At 44.3% G+C, this 15,303-nt stretch overlaps 1 protein-coding gene across 1 annotated transcript in view; it reads left to right on the top strand.

Annotated features, from left to right (window-relative positions):
- Window positions 1–15,303, top strand: part of STXBP1 (syntaxin binding protein 1) — a 39,565-nt gene that overhangs the window by 12,361 nt on the left and 11,901 nt on the right. The window contains exons 7-16 of the mRNA XM_042781468.1: window positions 568–652; window positions 1,471–1,601; window positions 3,020–3,127; window positions 4,165–4,225; window positions 6,351–6,416; window positions 7,762–7,842; window positions 10,006–10,144; window positions 10,924–11,033; window positions 12,215–12,316; window positions 14,493–14,578. Of these exons, the coding sequence (XP_042637402.1) occupies window positions 568–652; window positions 1,471–1,601; window positions 3,020–3,127; window positions 4,165–4,225; window positions 6,351–6,416; window positions 7,762–7,842; window positions 10,006–10,144; window positions 10,924–11,033; window positions 12,215–12,316; window positions 14,493–14,578 (969 nt within the window). The remainder of the gene's footprint in view (window positions 1–567; window positions 653–1,470; window positions 1,602–3,019; window positions 3,128–4,164; window positions 4,226–6,350; window positions 6,417–7,761; window positions 7,843–10,005; window positions 10,145–10,923; window positions 11,034–12,214; window positions 12,317–14,492; window positions 14,579–15,303) is intronic.

Raw genomic sequence — 15,303 nt, 5'->3', positions numbered from 1 at the left:
GGTTGAGGTCCTTGGCTGAAGGGTCATTGTTTATGTTTAGCTGAGGCTGCTTGGAAAGGCATTTTGTTTCTATTTGAATAGTTTAAGAAAAAGAAAAAAACTACAAAATCACTTTTTATGTCCCAGGTACTGAGCTAAGTACTGTGTTTGATTTTCTTTAATTATGTGTGTAATATATAGATATATTCTCCTTGTGAAAAAACAGAAACAACAGCTAAAGCTCACATCCTCCTTGACCAGGGTTTCAAACAGATTCACCTGATACACTGAACCAGCATCGACGTTTTCACATGATTCCCAGGTGATACTTACATACACGTAAGACATTTTTCACGACATACATGGTATACATAAGAATCACTTGGGGATCCTGTAAAACTGTAGATTCTGATTCAGTACATCTGGGGAAGAAGGGCAACTTCTCAGCAGGGTGTTGATCCAGAATGAACTGGTTCAAAGCCTCACCCTTGACCCACTCTGCACTGTGCTGGCTTTCTTCCTGGGGGCGACCAGCGTCATCATGTGGGTGTCTGGGCAGTTCACTCTGTGTTGCTCCTCCTTTGTCAGGGAATACAAAGACAATGCCTTGCTGGCTCAGCTAATTCAAGACAAGCTCGATGCCTATAAAGCTGATGACCCAACAATGGGGGAGGTAAGTCTGGCCTTAGACCGTGTGTTTCTCTCTTTACCTGACCATAGTGTTTGTGCAACAGTCCTGAGGACAGCTCGGTCCTACTGCTCAGAGAGTGTGTGTGGGTGCTGCCTTTCTTGTATGTTGGTCTCCAGTGAAATGCTCCAAGCTCTTGCAGCGGGTGACATAGTCTATCTTCAGTGTAACTAGGGTGACCAACTTGTCTGCATTTGCCTGGGACTTTCCCAGTTTTAGCATGGAAAGTCCTGTGTCCTGGAAAACTCCTCAGTAGTACAATATAAAAACCAGAAAATTGACACTGATACAATCTATAGGCCTTATTTGAGTTTCACCAGTGTTTACATGTGTTCATGTGTGTGTGTGTGTCAGGGGGTTTCCTATGCCATTTTAACCTGCGTTTTATGAATTCTATGTATAGAGTCGTATAATCACTACTACAGCCAAGATACAGAATTGTTCCATCACTAACTTGGTTTTAAAACTGAAAGGCCGAGTCCTGAGTTCCCTCTGAGCTCCAGGCAAACTAGGATGGTCGGTCCCCTGATATGTAACTGAACCTAGTTGGTGTTCTCCTACTCACTTTGATCCCTAGCCAGTTTCCTATCTACTCCAAAGGACCCTTATTTTAAAATAGAAACACTGGATTCTAACACAGCTTTCATTGGTGTTCTTGATGAGCAATGAAGTCAGGGCCGTTTCGGTCAGCTTGTACATCAGTGCTCACTTCCCGTCCCCCTCTTATGAGAGGAGCTACACTAGTTGGGGCAGCTGGAGCCGTGCACTGTGGCTGGTGAAAGCATCTCCTGTTTCCTTCCCAGGGCCCAGACAAGGCACGCTCCCAGCTCTTGATCCTGGATCGAGGCTTTGACCCCAGCTCCCCTGTACTTCATGAACTGACTTTCCAGGCGATGAGTTATGACCTGCTGCCTATTGAAAACGATGTGTACAAGTAAGTGTAGTGTTACAGACCCAGAGGTGCTGCGGCTCTGAAAATGAGCGCCAAATAGCTCTAACTTGAAAAGGACGTTTTCAGTCCCAGGAAGGCAGATGTATTGATAGAGTCTTCATGATTAATCTGCAAACTTTTCTGTGGGTTCTCCAAAACCCACATGGTATTGCTAGCCAGAAATTCTTAGTCTTTTCAGGGAGGAACAAGAACCTTAGACCTTCAGTTCACACTTGAGGTCACATCAGTTCATAGCCCGGTTGGATGTGTTAACTGTGTGAACTTCCCTCTGCTTTGGTGTCTTTCTTACAGTTTGCTCTTAATTATACATCTTGAAATATGAGGCTGATGAAATACATCCATCAACTTTCTTTGCAGAGGAGCTATTTTTTCTTCATAATAATAAAGGATATTTTTTATATTTTTCTTGGTTGCAGTCACCAGAAACTCAACTCCTAAACACTGATTTTCCTTTGTATGGAAACAGACTGTACTGTTGTCATTTATTTTATGTTATTAACCATAAAGATGGTGATTTCAGAGTGAAGATTCTAAAAACACAAGTGAGTCTCAGCTCTTCTCCTTTTCGGCACTTTGAATTCTTGCTTTCCTCTAGACATTAATGATTTCATACGTGAAAATATGCTGAGAGTCTGTTGCAGGTAGCTGCCACACCTACAGCAAATCCTGCCTTTTTGGTCTTGTAATTTTCCGTCTCTGGTCGGGTGCAGTCTTACCACTTTTCTGTCACTCTCTAATAGTGGAAAATTCTTGTGTTTTCCTTCTCTGACAAGTTTCCGCCTTAAACAGGTTCTGGCTTTTGCAGGTTTTACTGTATTTAGATACCACATCTTTGAAAATAATACCCAGTCCTTTTCCCAGAGAGGAAAAAAGATGATCTTTGGGGCCCTGGTGATGCATTGGTTAAAGCACCCAGCTGCGAACCTAAACCCACCAGCTGCTCCATGGGAAAAGGATGAGGCATTCTGCTTCCATAAAGATTTACAGCCTTAGAAACCCTATGGAGCGGTTCTGCTGTGTCCTATAGGGTTGCTGTGAGTTGAAATTGACTCAACAGCAGTGGGTTTGGGTTTTCGATTTTTAGCTGTAAGCCCATGTAGAACGTGACTTCGTGCCCTGCACCACGTGGCTCTGGTGGAGCTCATATTAGCCAACCCTGAGGGTTTTCAAACAAAATTTCAAGTTAGTTGACTTTGATTAGAGCTTGCCCAAGGATTTGCAGCCCATCCATGCAGATGCAGTAGACCTAAATGACCATCAAAGGGTTGGGTGGCATATTATGAAATTGTTTATGTGAACATCAGCTGCTGAGGACCATAGCTTCCTCTTTATAAACCAAAAAGGAGCGGGTGAATTCTGTGGGGACAGCGCTCCCTGCCTGAGTCACGTGTCCTCTCCAGGTACGAGACAAGTGGTATTGGAGAGGCGCGGGTGAAGGAGGTGCTGCTGGATGAAGATGACGACCTCTGGATAGCACTGCGCCACAAGCACATCGCCGAGGTGTCCCAGTAAGAGCGCCCTTTCCCTAGGTTCCTCAGGTTGAATGTTTCTCCCCAGTCCCTGATGATGATGTGTGTACTCTGGGCAGCTTGGGTGGAGCTAATCAGTAGATGAATTTACTGCCTTGGTGGGGCTGCCAGCATGCTAATCAATATTGATACATGCCTCTGTTCTCTGAGCTGGAGTTACACTAACTCGGCCAAGTTAGGAAATCCATTCTGTATTAAGGTTGCCTTTAGGATCCTTGGAAAGCGTTTGTAGGTGTCTCAGCAAATGATTTATAAGCACAAAACACTTAAAGCCAATTTATTACGTTGAAAGATCCAGACTTCACTGCATACAATTAGACTTTCTTATATACAGCTGGTATTCCATCTTCCTCCTCTGCTGTCATACCTAAAATTTCTGAGAAAAAGCTGGTATCTATATACTGAACTGTACCTTATTCTGGTAATGTTTCCAAATGATTCTAATAACAAGACATTGTTATAAGACCTGCAAACTATAGATGACAGTTCTTCTTTTGCAGAAGGACACATTCTATTGCCTTGAGTTGGTGATTTCCTCAGGAAATTCACAGGGAAGAGTGAGAGCCTTGGATGGTTCCATTGTTTAGAAAAGTGGTCTCCAAACCTTTTTGATCACTCCCCTTCAAAAACTGTTGACCCACATCGCCAGTGTTTACATTGATTTATGAATTAAATGTATGCTTTATTGTGCTAATACGTGTATTTTATATCATACACAAATACATAAATTTGAAAAGGATAAGGTAAAGCAAACATGAGTAGATGTTCCAATGTTTTCTTCTCTCTTCCCCTTGAATCATCTGATGTACCATACTCTGGAGACCATTGGGTGAGAATATTAGAAAAACTATGCACATCTTTCTGTTTTCTTAGGAATCACTTTAAATCCACACCTTACTGGTAGGAAGACTGTCGTGACATATTCCTAAAAGAAGAATACTGCATTAATTACGTGGCATCCGTGTCAAGTCACTTGATGTTGGTTTGAAACTTAGCTGGCTCCTTCTCTTTTGCAGGGAGGTCACCCGTTCTCTGAAGGACTTTTCTTCTAGCAAGAGAATGAATACTGGAGAGAAGGTAAACCCGTGCTCATGCTCAAATGCCCTTTAAGTTAATCCCGCTTCTCTCCAGGAGCAGGGACAGTGTCTCCTCAGGACAGGAGTAGGGGTGAAGGAGATCATATCCCTCTCTTCGTTTAATGTCATTTTTGTCTTACTCTGACTCACAATTCAGTTCTGGAGCCTCATCTTTTGGAACTATGGAGAACTTCTTTTTGTTATTGTGAATACTCATTTACTTTTTGGGTCATGATTCATTTAAGCCAGAAGGGCTTAACTGAGCCTCTCCTTTTGAGTGTTTATCAGAAGTTGCATACCTCTCCAAGGGAAGTGAACTTTCCAAAGTTCAGCCCTGATCGAATTACTCCTTCCTTAACACCATTTAGTGACTTCCCATTTCCCTAGGATAAAGCCCCACTCATAGACAGCCCTTACAAGCCCCCGTCATCGGGCCCGCAGCCTTCTCTCTAGTCTTAACCTCTGCATCCCTCCTTGTCTTCACTTCCCCTTACCCAGCCGTGCCTGGTTTCTCTCACGTCTGGCCCTTGCCTGTGTGAGTCCTGGTGCTTTGGCTCAGGCATCATTCCTAACCTTCCCTGACTTCCTCCCTAGACTGGATTATGTGTACCCTGCAACCCAGTGACTCCCCTGCATAGTACTTATGTCACTCTCCTGTGATGGAAGTGTGCAGGCAAGCTTGTTGATGTGGCTCTTCTGCTAGATATTAAGCTCCAGGAAGGCAAAAATGGTCTCTCTCTTTTTTTTTTTTTTTTTTTAATTGTGATTTGGCTAAAAGTTTACAGAGCAAATTTGTTTTCCATTCAACAGTTCATACACATTCTGTTTCATGACTTTGATTGCAACCCCTATAATGTAACAAATTTCTTCCCACTTTGTCTCTGTGGGTATCTTTTTTTTTTTTTTAAATGCATTTTATTGAAATAAAATTTATGTATAGTGAAATACGCAAAACTAAAGTGACATGGATCAGTGCTTTTTTTTTTTTTTTTTTTGCAGTGTCCGCTCCCTCCCCTCCCACCCCTGGCAACCAACAAAGAAAGTTTCCCTCTGTATATAAACCTTTCTTGACCCTCCACAACAACAAACTAATACTATATTTCTCCTTCTGTGACTGACTTACTTCACTCAGCATAATGTCCTCCAAGTTCATCCATATTATGCAGTGTTTTGCAGACTCTACATTATTCTTTAATGCTGCATAGCATTCCATTATATGTATGTACCATAGTTTCGTCATCCACTCTTCCACTATAAATCTTAGAGATAAGTCACTGTGGGTACCTTTTCCATGTCCTTCTTTCCTATGCATTCCCGCCCTCTGAGCTATCTCCCTGTGTGAACGCTGCCCTTCTAATCTCCCAAGGTTGATTGTTCTAAGGAGTGCACCCACCTGGTGTAATTATTCACCTTCCAGGCCTGAAGGGAGACTAGGGGAGCCATAGTCGTGGGGGTTTCACCAGTCTCTATCAAACCAGTATGCCTGGTCTTTTTTATGATTTTTGAGTTTTGGTCTACATTTTTCTCCCACTCTATCCAGGATCTGCAAGTATGATCTCTTTTTGAGCAGTTGGCAGTGGTAGTTGGGTAGTTCTAATGGTCTCAGTGTTTTGTCTTTTAATTTTATTTTGCCCTTGTATTTTCAGTACCTGAAGCCTGGTATGTCATGGTAGTTCAATAAATTTGTTGAATGAAAGATAACATAATTGGAAAGCAAATAGACCCATTCCGCTAGGCAACATTCATATTCTAGCCTTCTATGACCTTCTCCCTATAGAACCCAACTTTTTTTGTCTGGGTGAAATGTGAGCTTAATGCTAAGGAAAGCAGGGTAGAAAATTCTCTCAGTAACTTTATAGTCCAATAAATCAAACATATTTGTGAAATTTTGGAGTTCGGTTCTCTGCCTATAATATGGTTATGGTATTTGGATGAATACTTGTTTGAGCTAGGAACCTGGAAATCTTCACACACATGATCTGGTGTTTAGCAGATTCTTTTAGTTACAGAGCTTGCACTTGGAGTGTCTGGTGCTAGCTGTTATCCTATCTGTTCCCGCCACCCTTGCACCGCCACGTCAGAACAGAGCCAGTACAGTGAGACTGTATGCTTTCATTTCCTTGTAGACCACTATGCGGGACCTGTCTCAGATGCTGAAGAAGATGCCCCAGTACCAGAAAGAGCTCAGCAAGGTATGGTGATCTGAAGTGATCGGTTTGAAACCGTGAGTAACAACATCTTCAAAAGACTTCCCAAAAGTCTATTACATTAATTTATTAATTGAGATCCACAGAGTTTTAGTCATCTTTAATTTTTATTAGGAAAAAAATGAAATGCTTGTTCTTCCCACTTTCTTTTCTCCTGTTCATCTCTCTCCCTCTTTATTCTTCCTGTTCTCCTGCTATTGGTAGGTGGTCTGTTCCTCACCACACAGACCTCTCCACAGGGCTGCTTGAGTCCTCACGACATGGTCAGAGGGAGTGCACACACACGTTAGGAGGAAGTCACAGTGCCTTTTCTGCCTTTTTTTTTTGCTTTTTTCACTTTTATTGTGGTGAAAACATACACAATAAGACATTCACCAGCAAATCAACTTCCACATTTACAGCTCAGGGACATTGATGACATTTTTCATGTTGTGCCACTATTGTTGCTACCTTTTCCTATTCCACCACCATTGGCATAAACTCAATGCCCGCAAACAAAAGCTTCCTTTTCCCCCTCCTTCCTACACCTGGTAACCTCTACTGTATATATTTTTTCAACCTATCTGGGAAATCCCCCCCCACCCCGCCTTTTCTGTCTTGATGTCAGACATCACACACCATCACTTCCTCCACACTAAGTCCACATATACATATAACCAAAAAACTGCCATCAAATTGAATCCAACTCATAGCAACCCCCATTGGGTTTCCAAGGCTATAAATCTTTATGGAAGTAGATTGCCCCATCTTCCTTCTGCAAAGCAGCTAGTAGGTTTGAACCACTGATCTTCTGGGTAGCAGCCAGATGCCTTCTTATCCACTACACTACCAGAGCTCCATGTGTGTGTGTGTGTGTGTGTGTGTGTGTGTGTGTCTCAAACAGAAAAGGCAGGGGTAGGTGGGGATTCCTAGACAGGTTGGGGAAAATAAAACAAAAGAACAGGAATCCCCCTGCCTTTCCTGTCTTGATCTCAGACATTACACTCCAGCGCTTCCTCCACACTAAGTCCAGCCCACACTCAAGGGAAGGGAAATTAAGCTCCACCTCCTTAGGGGAAACGTATCTAAGAATTTGTGAGCATATTATAAAACCATTATACCACCCTCCCCTCTTTCAGAACGTGGTTTGTACTCTCTTCTGACACATAACATTTTCTCCCTTGTGATGTCTCTACACCTGCTTATATAGCCATTTTATCTCTTTTTTTTTTTGAGTCTAGAGACTCCTTAGTGTCTGCCATGGTGATTTGTCCACAGCAGATGCTCAGTAGATGGTGCATGAGTCAGTGAATAAGTCTTTGTTCACAAACTCTCTCATGCTTTTTCCTAGTATTCCACTCACCTGCACCTCGCTGAGGACTGTATGAAGCATTACCAAGGCACCGTAGATAAACTCTGCCGAGTGGAGCAGGTAGGACCTTTTTCCATGGCAAGGCTTCTGCCATGTCCATTTTATCTTCTGACTTCTAACCATCTGACCTTGAACATCCTGCAGAATCATAGGAAGTAGAAATGGGAAAGCCTACTAGTTCGTGTTATCTCAACTCTCTGGATCAATGCAGTTCCACTCCCAATGGTAGGGACTAGGTTGGTCTGGAGTGCTGTGATGTTTGGATTTTGCATGTCTGACTGTTTGGCCAGTCCAGGGAAAACAGAGCCTTTGCAAAGAGAGACCTATGGAGTTAGGAGCCCTACATTGTCAGGGTTGGCTAGATTTTATATTCTGAATGTGTTTTCATCCTGCTGTGGCCACATCAGCTTTGGAGACCTAGAGCCTGAAAGAGGATAGTGGTAGTGGTCAGAAAACCTCAAAACCTCACTGATCACTATTAAGCTTAAAAGTTGAGAGTTTGGAATTTGAGTTTGTTTGTCTCTCTCAGTGATTTATTTGGTGTGCCTGTTTCTCTCTGCTTTATTTTCCTCATCTGCAAAATAGAAATAACAGTGCTGACACTTTTTTTTTTTCCCCCTTATTTTATTTTATTTTTTTTATTATTAGGATTTGGGTGAAGATTTACAGAGTAAATTCACTTTTCATACAGCAGTTCACATATACTTTGTCTCATGTCATTGACCAAAATTTACAATGCAGCAGCTCCCCTCCCACTTCCTCCCCATAGTTACCTCCTCCCAGTGTCCATCCCTTCATACTCTTCTGCACCCTGACACTTTTTTTAGAGGTGTTGTGTGGAGTCACTAATCCTGGTACCACATTCTTCAAGTTTGACACTATTCAACTGTGGCTTGACTTCTAAGGGAAGAAAGGGGCATTAAAAGATTCTAAGGCTTTAATTATAGCTCTCTTTTACAGGAAAAACTGACTCAAGTTTTCAGTTTGAAGCTAAGATTTAATCATCTGGGTTGATAAAATAGCCTTAGCTAGAATCTGGGTTTATAAGACCAGTCCTATATCACTGACTGTTTTTTAAGAGAAAGTAGCCCTGCTAGGGTCCATCGATTTCACAGGTGATCTCGGCAAACACAATGTCCTCTCCAAAAGAACTTGACCATCCAGAAAGTAGGCTGTACCTAGATCAATTAAAATGCAGAGTTGGGGATTGATACTTGGAGGTTTAAGCTTTTTCAGAGATGTTCAAAGTATTTTTTAAACTAGTACATTTAATTTGGTGTACAGAGAATCTTAGAGTCAGGTCCTGCTGACCAAACGTGTATTAAGGCTGGCAGTAGGACTGAGAGGCATCCAGCCTTCTTCTGACCCAGACTGGGAAAAGACCATGAACTTGAGATCATAAATTTTTTGGACTCCTGGGACCTTGAGAGAAAAAGGGAGCCTTCAGGCAGCTTCCATAAAAACTACAAAGGAAGGTGTAGCTGTGTGGCTCTGAGAACAAGACCAGATGGTTTCTCGGTTTGCTGAAACTAACGTGCCACTTTCTGTGGCCTGTCGTGAATAGATCTGGCCCCTTGTTGACTCAGTCAGTGGTAGCCAGTAGGCTGGGGCTCTCTTCATTCTCTCACCTTTAGTTCTTTTGTCATCCTCCTCCCTTCGGTGACCTGGGTTTAGATTTACAGGTTTGGGAGCCCATTTATTTCCCTCTTCATCCTAAAAAAGGTAGTTGGAAGATTTTCAAAAAGAGGCTGTTCCTAAAGTAATTAAAACTCCAAAAGCAAAGTGGAAAGAATGTAGCCAGGCCAAGGCATCTTAAGGTGCCAAAGCTTTGCATGTAGGAAGTACATCTCGTTAAACCAGATCCCCCACCAGGCTCTGCACCTCTGGAGGGTCTGCCACGACTGAATTTTTACCTGAGAAGCTGCACTTACAGTCACCCGACAGAAACAGCCCACCTTTAAACAAGACGGCAAATCATTGTAGTTTCTGTTTTGGGAAAAAGAAACTCTGACGCTTTTGTCAGTTCTTACTGAATGGTTTAGCAAACAATGCTAATCACACGAGTCCTAATCACAGTGCCATCGTGAAAGTAGAAGTACCTGCTTAAAGACCTTCCCTACGCAAGCTGCACATCCCACACGTTTAGGGTCACCAGTTTTCTGATAGTTCCCAAATACGCAGACTGTCCCCAGAAAGGAGGCCAATGCGGTATGTTCTCTGTAGGACCTGGCAATGGGCACTGATGCTGAAGGAGAGAAGATCAAAGACCCCATGAGAGCGATCGTCCCCATTCTGCTGGACGCGAACGTCACCACTTACGACAAAATCCGTATCATCCTTCTCTACATCTTTTTGAAGAATGGTAGGAATGGTGGGATTGTAAAGGAGATAGTACACACTGTCTGAGGGAAAGCGAGGCAGCTGGGAGAGAGAAATAAAGCATGAAAATAGTTTAAAAGACACAGAAAGGGGAAGAAAGACGGCAGTTCATAAGAAAACAGTAGGAGCTCTTTGCATTTTGGGAAACGTGATACAGGCAAATTCGTGACAACCAGAGGCTGAGTATCTGCCACTGAAGTTAGTAGATGGTATGGAAAATGCAGTAGAGGGAAAAGCTGGGGAGAAAGAGAGCTGACTGACCACGGAAGTTCCTTAGAGCTAAACTTACCAGATGGTTTTAACTTGCACCTTGTTTGTGCCTTTAAATAACTGATTTTACCCACCTCATAATTACCTTAAGTGTCCATTGTACAAAAGGTGGGTACTAAGACTCTCTTGGCCCAATTTGACTTGGGTAGGTGTGAGACAGATGGTGTAAACTGTGAGAGGGGCACTTGATAATGGTCATAGCCTAGGACAGAGTGGTTAGAGTGGATGGGGGTCCCTGGGGGATTCTTGAGTTGTGTTGTCTCTACTGAGTTTTCAACCTTAGACGAGCCTGACATGCCTTAGTTTCTTTATTTGGTGCTAAGAAAATGAATCTCAATCCACGTTTTGTACTCATCTTCCAGTAAAGTTGATGAATAATTGCCACTAATCGTGAAGAGAAGAACGGGCATCATCAAGCCCAGAGCCCACCCTGCTTCTGACGCTCCCGCATGATGGCTGGGTTTCGATGATTGGTTTTCTCTGTCCTCTCAGGCATCACTGAGGAAAACCTGAACAAACTGATCCAGCACGCCCAGATCCCCCCCGAGGACAGTGAGATCATCACGAACATGGCGCACCTTGGCGTGCCCATCGTCACTGACGTAAGGACTTCCTCTCAGCACCAGGCCAGCTTTCCACGCAGGAGAGAAGAAGCTGGCGTGTTTTACCTATCTATACTCTGGCTTGTTGTTGTTAGGTGCCGTCAAGTCGTTTCCGACTCATAGCGACCCCATGCACAGTAAAACAAAAAACTCAGAGCAGATACTCTGGCTTAGCTAAGGCACTTGATGATGCACACATATACCCACATTCAGTGCTGAGAAACAGAAAACAGATAAAATTAGCGTTCTTGAAAATAGAAGTGAGAAGTCAAGAACCTGAACTTGCACATCCAGGGGTCATGCACTGTCAGGAAAGCTGAGCTATGCTCCGAACCAAACCAAGGTAGGATCATAGCCAGCTTCATTCTTCACATCCTCAGGTCATGCTTGCTTTGCACTGGGGACCTGAGACACAGCATCTTCTGTGAAGATGAGAATAGGACACTTAGACTAATCAGTTTTTCCACCTTTCAGTCTTCTGCACTGGTGATGATTCAGAACAAAGGGCGGATTCTCTGGGAGGCATAGAGCACACAGAATTCTCTAGAAGAGGGTTGGCAACCTCAGGACTAGAGGAAGAGGCCTAAGCAGTCTTTCGGAGAACTCTGCTGTGGACTTCATTTGTAGGAACCCCTACTGTGAGCTTGTTTTTCTGTAGGGAGTTAGTTCACAGAATAGTACCGATAAAGCTCAAATTGCAAATGGACTCATTTTAGAATCTTAAAGGCAAAAACTTTGTTCCAGAGCCATCAGCCCATAGACCTGACAGTAGTTTGGTGTAGATCCTTATTCACAAGGAGGGAGGCACAAAGGGGAATGGAGATAATTTGTCCCTTGCAACCCAGACTGTTGAGACTTAATCAAAGAATACACCATACCCACAGTAATATTTTCTCCTATAATAGACTACAAACTCCTTTATTTATTTATTTTTAATTAAATGACGCTTACAGATCTGACCTATGCTTGTCATTTTTCATGATTTTAAAGAACCAAGTTTGCTCCAGGTTCCAAAAAGGGGCACGTGTTGGGCAGTGGTGGGGGAAACCTTCTCTACTGACTACTCTTTGCCATTTCTGCCCCTAAAGAGCGTCCTTGGAAGACAGTGTCCAGGTAGCAGCAGGTCATCTACTCCCCGAGTTGTCCTCTGACTCGTACTAATTTTGTGTGTTTGCATCCAGTCCACTTTGCGCCGCAGGAGCAAGCCGGAGCGGAAGGAACGCATCAGTGAGCAGACCTACCAGCTCTCACGATGGACCCCGATCATTAAAGATATCATGGAGGTCAGTGAGGGGAGGTGTGCGGTGGGCACATGGTGTCAGAGAAGCATGGCACAGGCTCTGCCCTTGATGGCCTAGGTGATTCTGATGTCCTCTGCTGTGAGGTGGCAACAACCTCCAGGGTTTTCTTTCTTGAGCATTTGCATCCAGTCTCCAGGGCTCTGTGAGCCTTCATACGAACACATACCTTGTCCTGAGTGTTGTATGCAGAGCATTTGTAAGAGACAGCCAGGTGCACACCCCCAAGATCTATGTCCGTGACTCATGTCTTTGAGGAGTTGGCCCTATATTTTAGAGACCCTTTGATAGAGACCCCACTCCAGAGGAGCCAGCACATCCCAGAGTCAACAAGATTGCATGAGTAACATGCTCACAGCTGCACAGAGAGGACATGAGTGTGCGTGTGGGGCTTTCTCTGTGAGTGATGCAGCATCCCCTCTCCAGCTCCCAGTGGTCCTGAAGGGTCTCTGGAATGGACCCCAGTCCCTCCCTCTTCCCCTGCTGCGTCCTTCTGTCTGCCCTCCAGGCCAGCCAACGTCTTTCTTTTTCTGCTCGTTGGTTCAGACTTGGTCCCTTGCCTGGAATATTCTTGCCCTTCCTTTTCACTTCTTGAGACCTGCTTTCCTTTAAATCACCTTCAGAGCTCATCATTTCTGTCCACCATCCCGCTTGTCTGACCACCCAGCACCACAGCAGCCCTGCGCTGAACTCCTACAGCATTTCACATGGAGACTTTTTTTTTAATTGTGATTTAAAAAATTTACAAAGTGAAAATTTACAGAGCAAATTCACTTTCCATACAGCAGTTCACATATACTTTGTCTCATGACATTGACCACAATTTACCACAATGCAACAGCTCCTCTCCCACTTCCTCCTGATAGTTACCTCTTCCCTGTGTCCATCCCTCCATGCCCCCCTGCCCCCTGAGCTGTCTCCCTGTGCATAAACAGCCTTCTTTCTCCCATGATTGTTCTCTCCAAGGAGTGTATCTACCTCAGGTAAATGTTCAGCTCATATGCCTGTCTTTTGTTTGGCTGGAAGCCACGGGTGTAGGTTTAATTCCAGACCTGAAGGGCAGCTAGGGGCCATAGTCTCAGTGGTTCCACCAGGCTCTATCGGACCAGCAAACCTGGTCCCCCCCGCCTTTTTTTTCCCTCACATGGAGACTTTTTACACAAACATGTGCCCCATAGGTCCTGTGCCCACCACTGATGTGTCTTCTAGCACAGTGCCCTGCGCAGGTTGGCAGTTCAGTGCGTGTTGTGCATAAAGGCTTGTGCCTCACAGCAACCTATACTGTCACCCATTCCTCTCCTTGTAACATGAGAGAACCCTGCATTGACTCCTGTACCATTACTGCCTTGGGGTTGGACTTGGACATCATCTGTTCAAATCCCTCACTTGACCAGTGAACAGAACTGGAGTCCAGAAAATGAAAGGACTTGCCCATGATCCCTTAGTGAATTTGTAGCAGGCTAGGGTGGAAGCCCATGTATTCCTACTGCATTGTACATGTATACAGATAGAGAGTCAGATTGCTATTTTTAAAACCCACAACCAAAAGGATGGTTGAACATGAGAAATCTAGAAACCAATTACATGTCTTTACTTGACAAAACGGATGAAGCCAGCCCCTCTGTCTCACCCTCTCCTTTATTCTCCACTCCTCTTCTCTGCCTCCTCCCCCAGCCCCCTGGAGAGACATGGTAGCTGTTAAGAGGAATGTAGATGTTTAGTCAGCAAGGAGGTGGATAGCTGGGATCCACCCAGGTAATTAGACGCTTGTAACACTGAGGGGGTAAGGCATGAGATACTCTGCCCGCGCCCAGTTCCTGCAATGCTGATAGCAAGTGTCGAGCATTTATTGGACACAATGCAACATTTAGAACCTCACATAGGATGTGAAAGAAGAAAAAAAAAGGTAATTTGGAAGAGAAGCAAGAAAATCAGTGTAATTCTTTTCTTTCTCTCATAGAACAGACCTACACATTCATTGTAGCAGACGGCTGTTGAGCGCCTTGCCCATGCCAAGCACTGCACTGGGCAGCAGGCAGCAGGGGCACAGGGGTGCAAGCCTGGCGTGATTTTTGCTGACTTGTTCTTCACATAATCTTGTCTCAGTTCCCATGAGCCCTTTTCAGATGGCAGGCCTAACATCTGTCTCTTTTCTTTCCAGGACACTATTGAGGACAAACTGGATACCAAGCACTACCCTTATATCTCTACCCGCTCCTCCGCCTCTTTTAGTACCACTGCCGTCAGGTAGGTGAAACTCCCTGAGCAGAGAAGGGGCTAGTAAGTGGGGCCATCTCTGGTTGCATTTCAGCTGTGTGGCAGTCTTGCTGTAAATGGCATCATCCCTCAGAAGCCTCCCATGGTGTCTCACTGCACCCAGAGTGCAGACCAGGTCTCCACAGTAGCTCACAAGGCCCCTCCGACCTCCTGTTTCCTCTCTGACTCAGGCCTCTCATTCCTTCCTTCACCGCTCCACCTCGGCCACACTGGTCTCCTCTCTTCCTTGAGCATCCCTGGCCCACTCTGCCTTAGGATTTTGCATTTGCTTTTCCCTGTCTCTTACATTGTCTGTCCCCAGATACATCTGCATGGCTCGCCTCTTAATCCCCTTCAGATCTTTAATCAAGCATTACCTTCTCAGACCTTCCCTAACCACCCTGTTGAAAATCTCAGTGTGCAAATGTTCATGGCCACGTTATTCGTAATAGTCAAAAGGTGGCAACAACCCACGTGTCCCTCAGTAGATGAATGGATAAGCAAAATATAGTGTATCCGTGCGATGGAATATTATTCAGCCATAAAAGGGAATGAAGTATTGATCTGTGCTGCACTGTGGATCAATCTTGAAAACATTACACGAAGTGAAGGAAGCCAGACACAAAAGGCCACATATTGTATGATCTCATCTGTATGAAATGTCCACAGTAGGCAAATCCAGAGAGACAGAAGGTAGACCAGTGGTTGCCAGAGGG

Source organism: Orycteropus afer, unplaced genomic scaffold (genome assembly GCF_000298275.1).
Source record: "Orycteropus afer afer isolate SDZICR_OR568_19922 unplaced genomic scaffold, OryAfe1.0 scaffold00123, whole genome shotgun sequence".
Lineage (NCBI taxonomy): Eukaryota > Metazoa > Chordata > Mammalia > Tubulidentata > Orycteropodidae > Orycteropus > Orycteropus afer.
The sequence above is the reverse complement of the archived record's forward strand: the minus strand, read 5'-3'. Positions and strand labels throughout refer to the sequence as shown.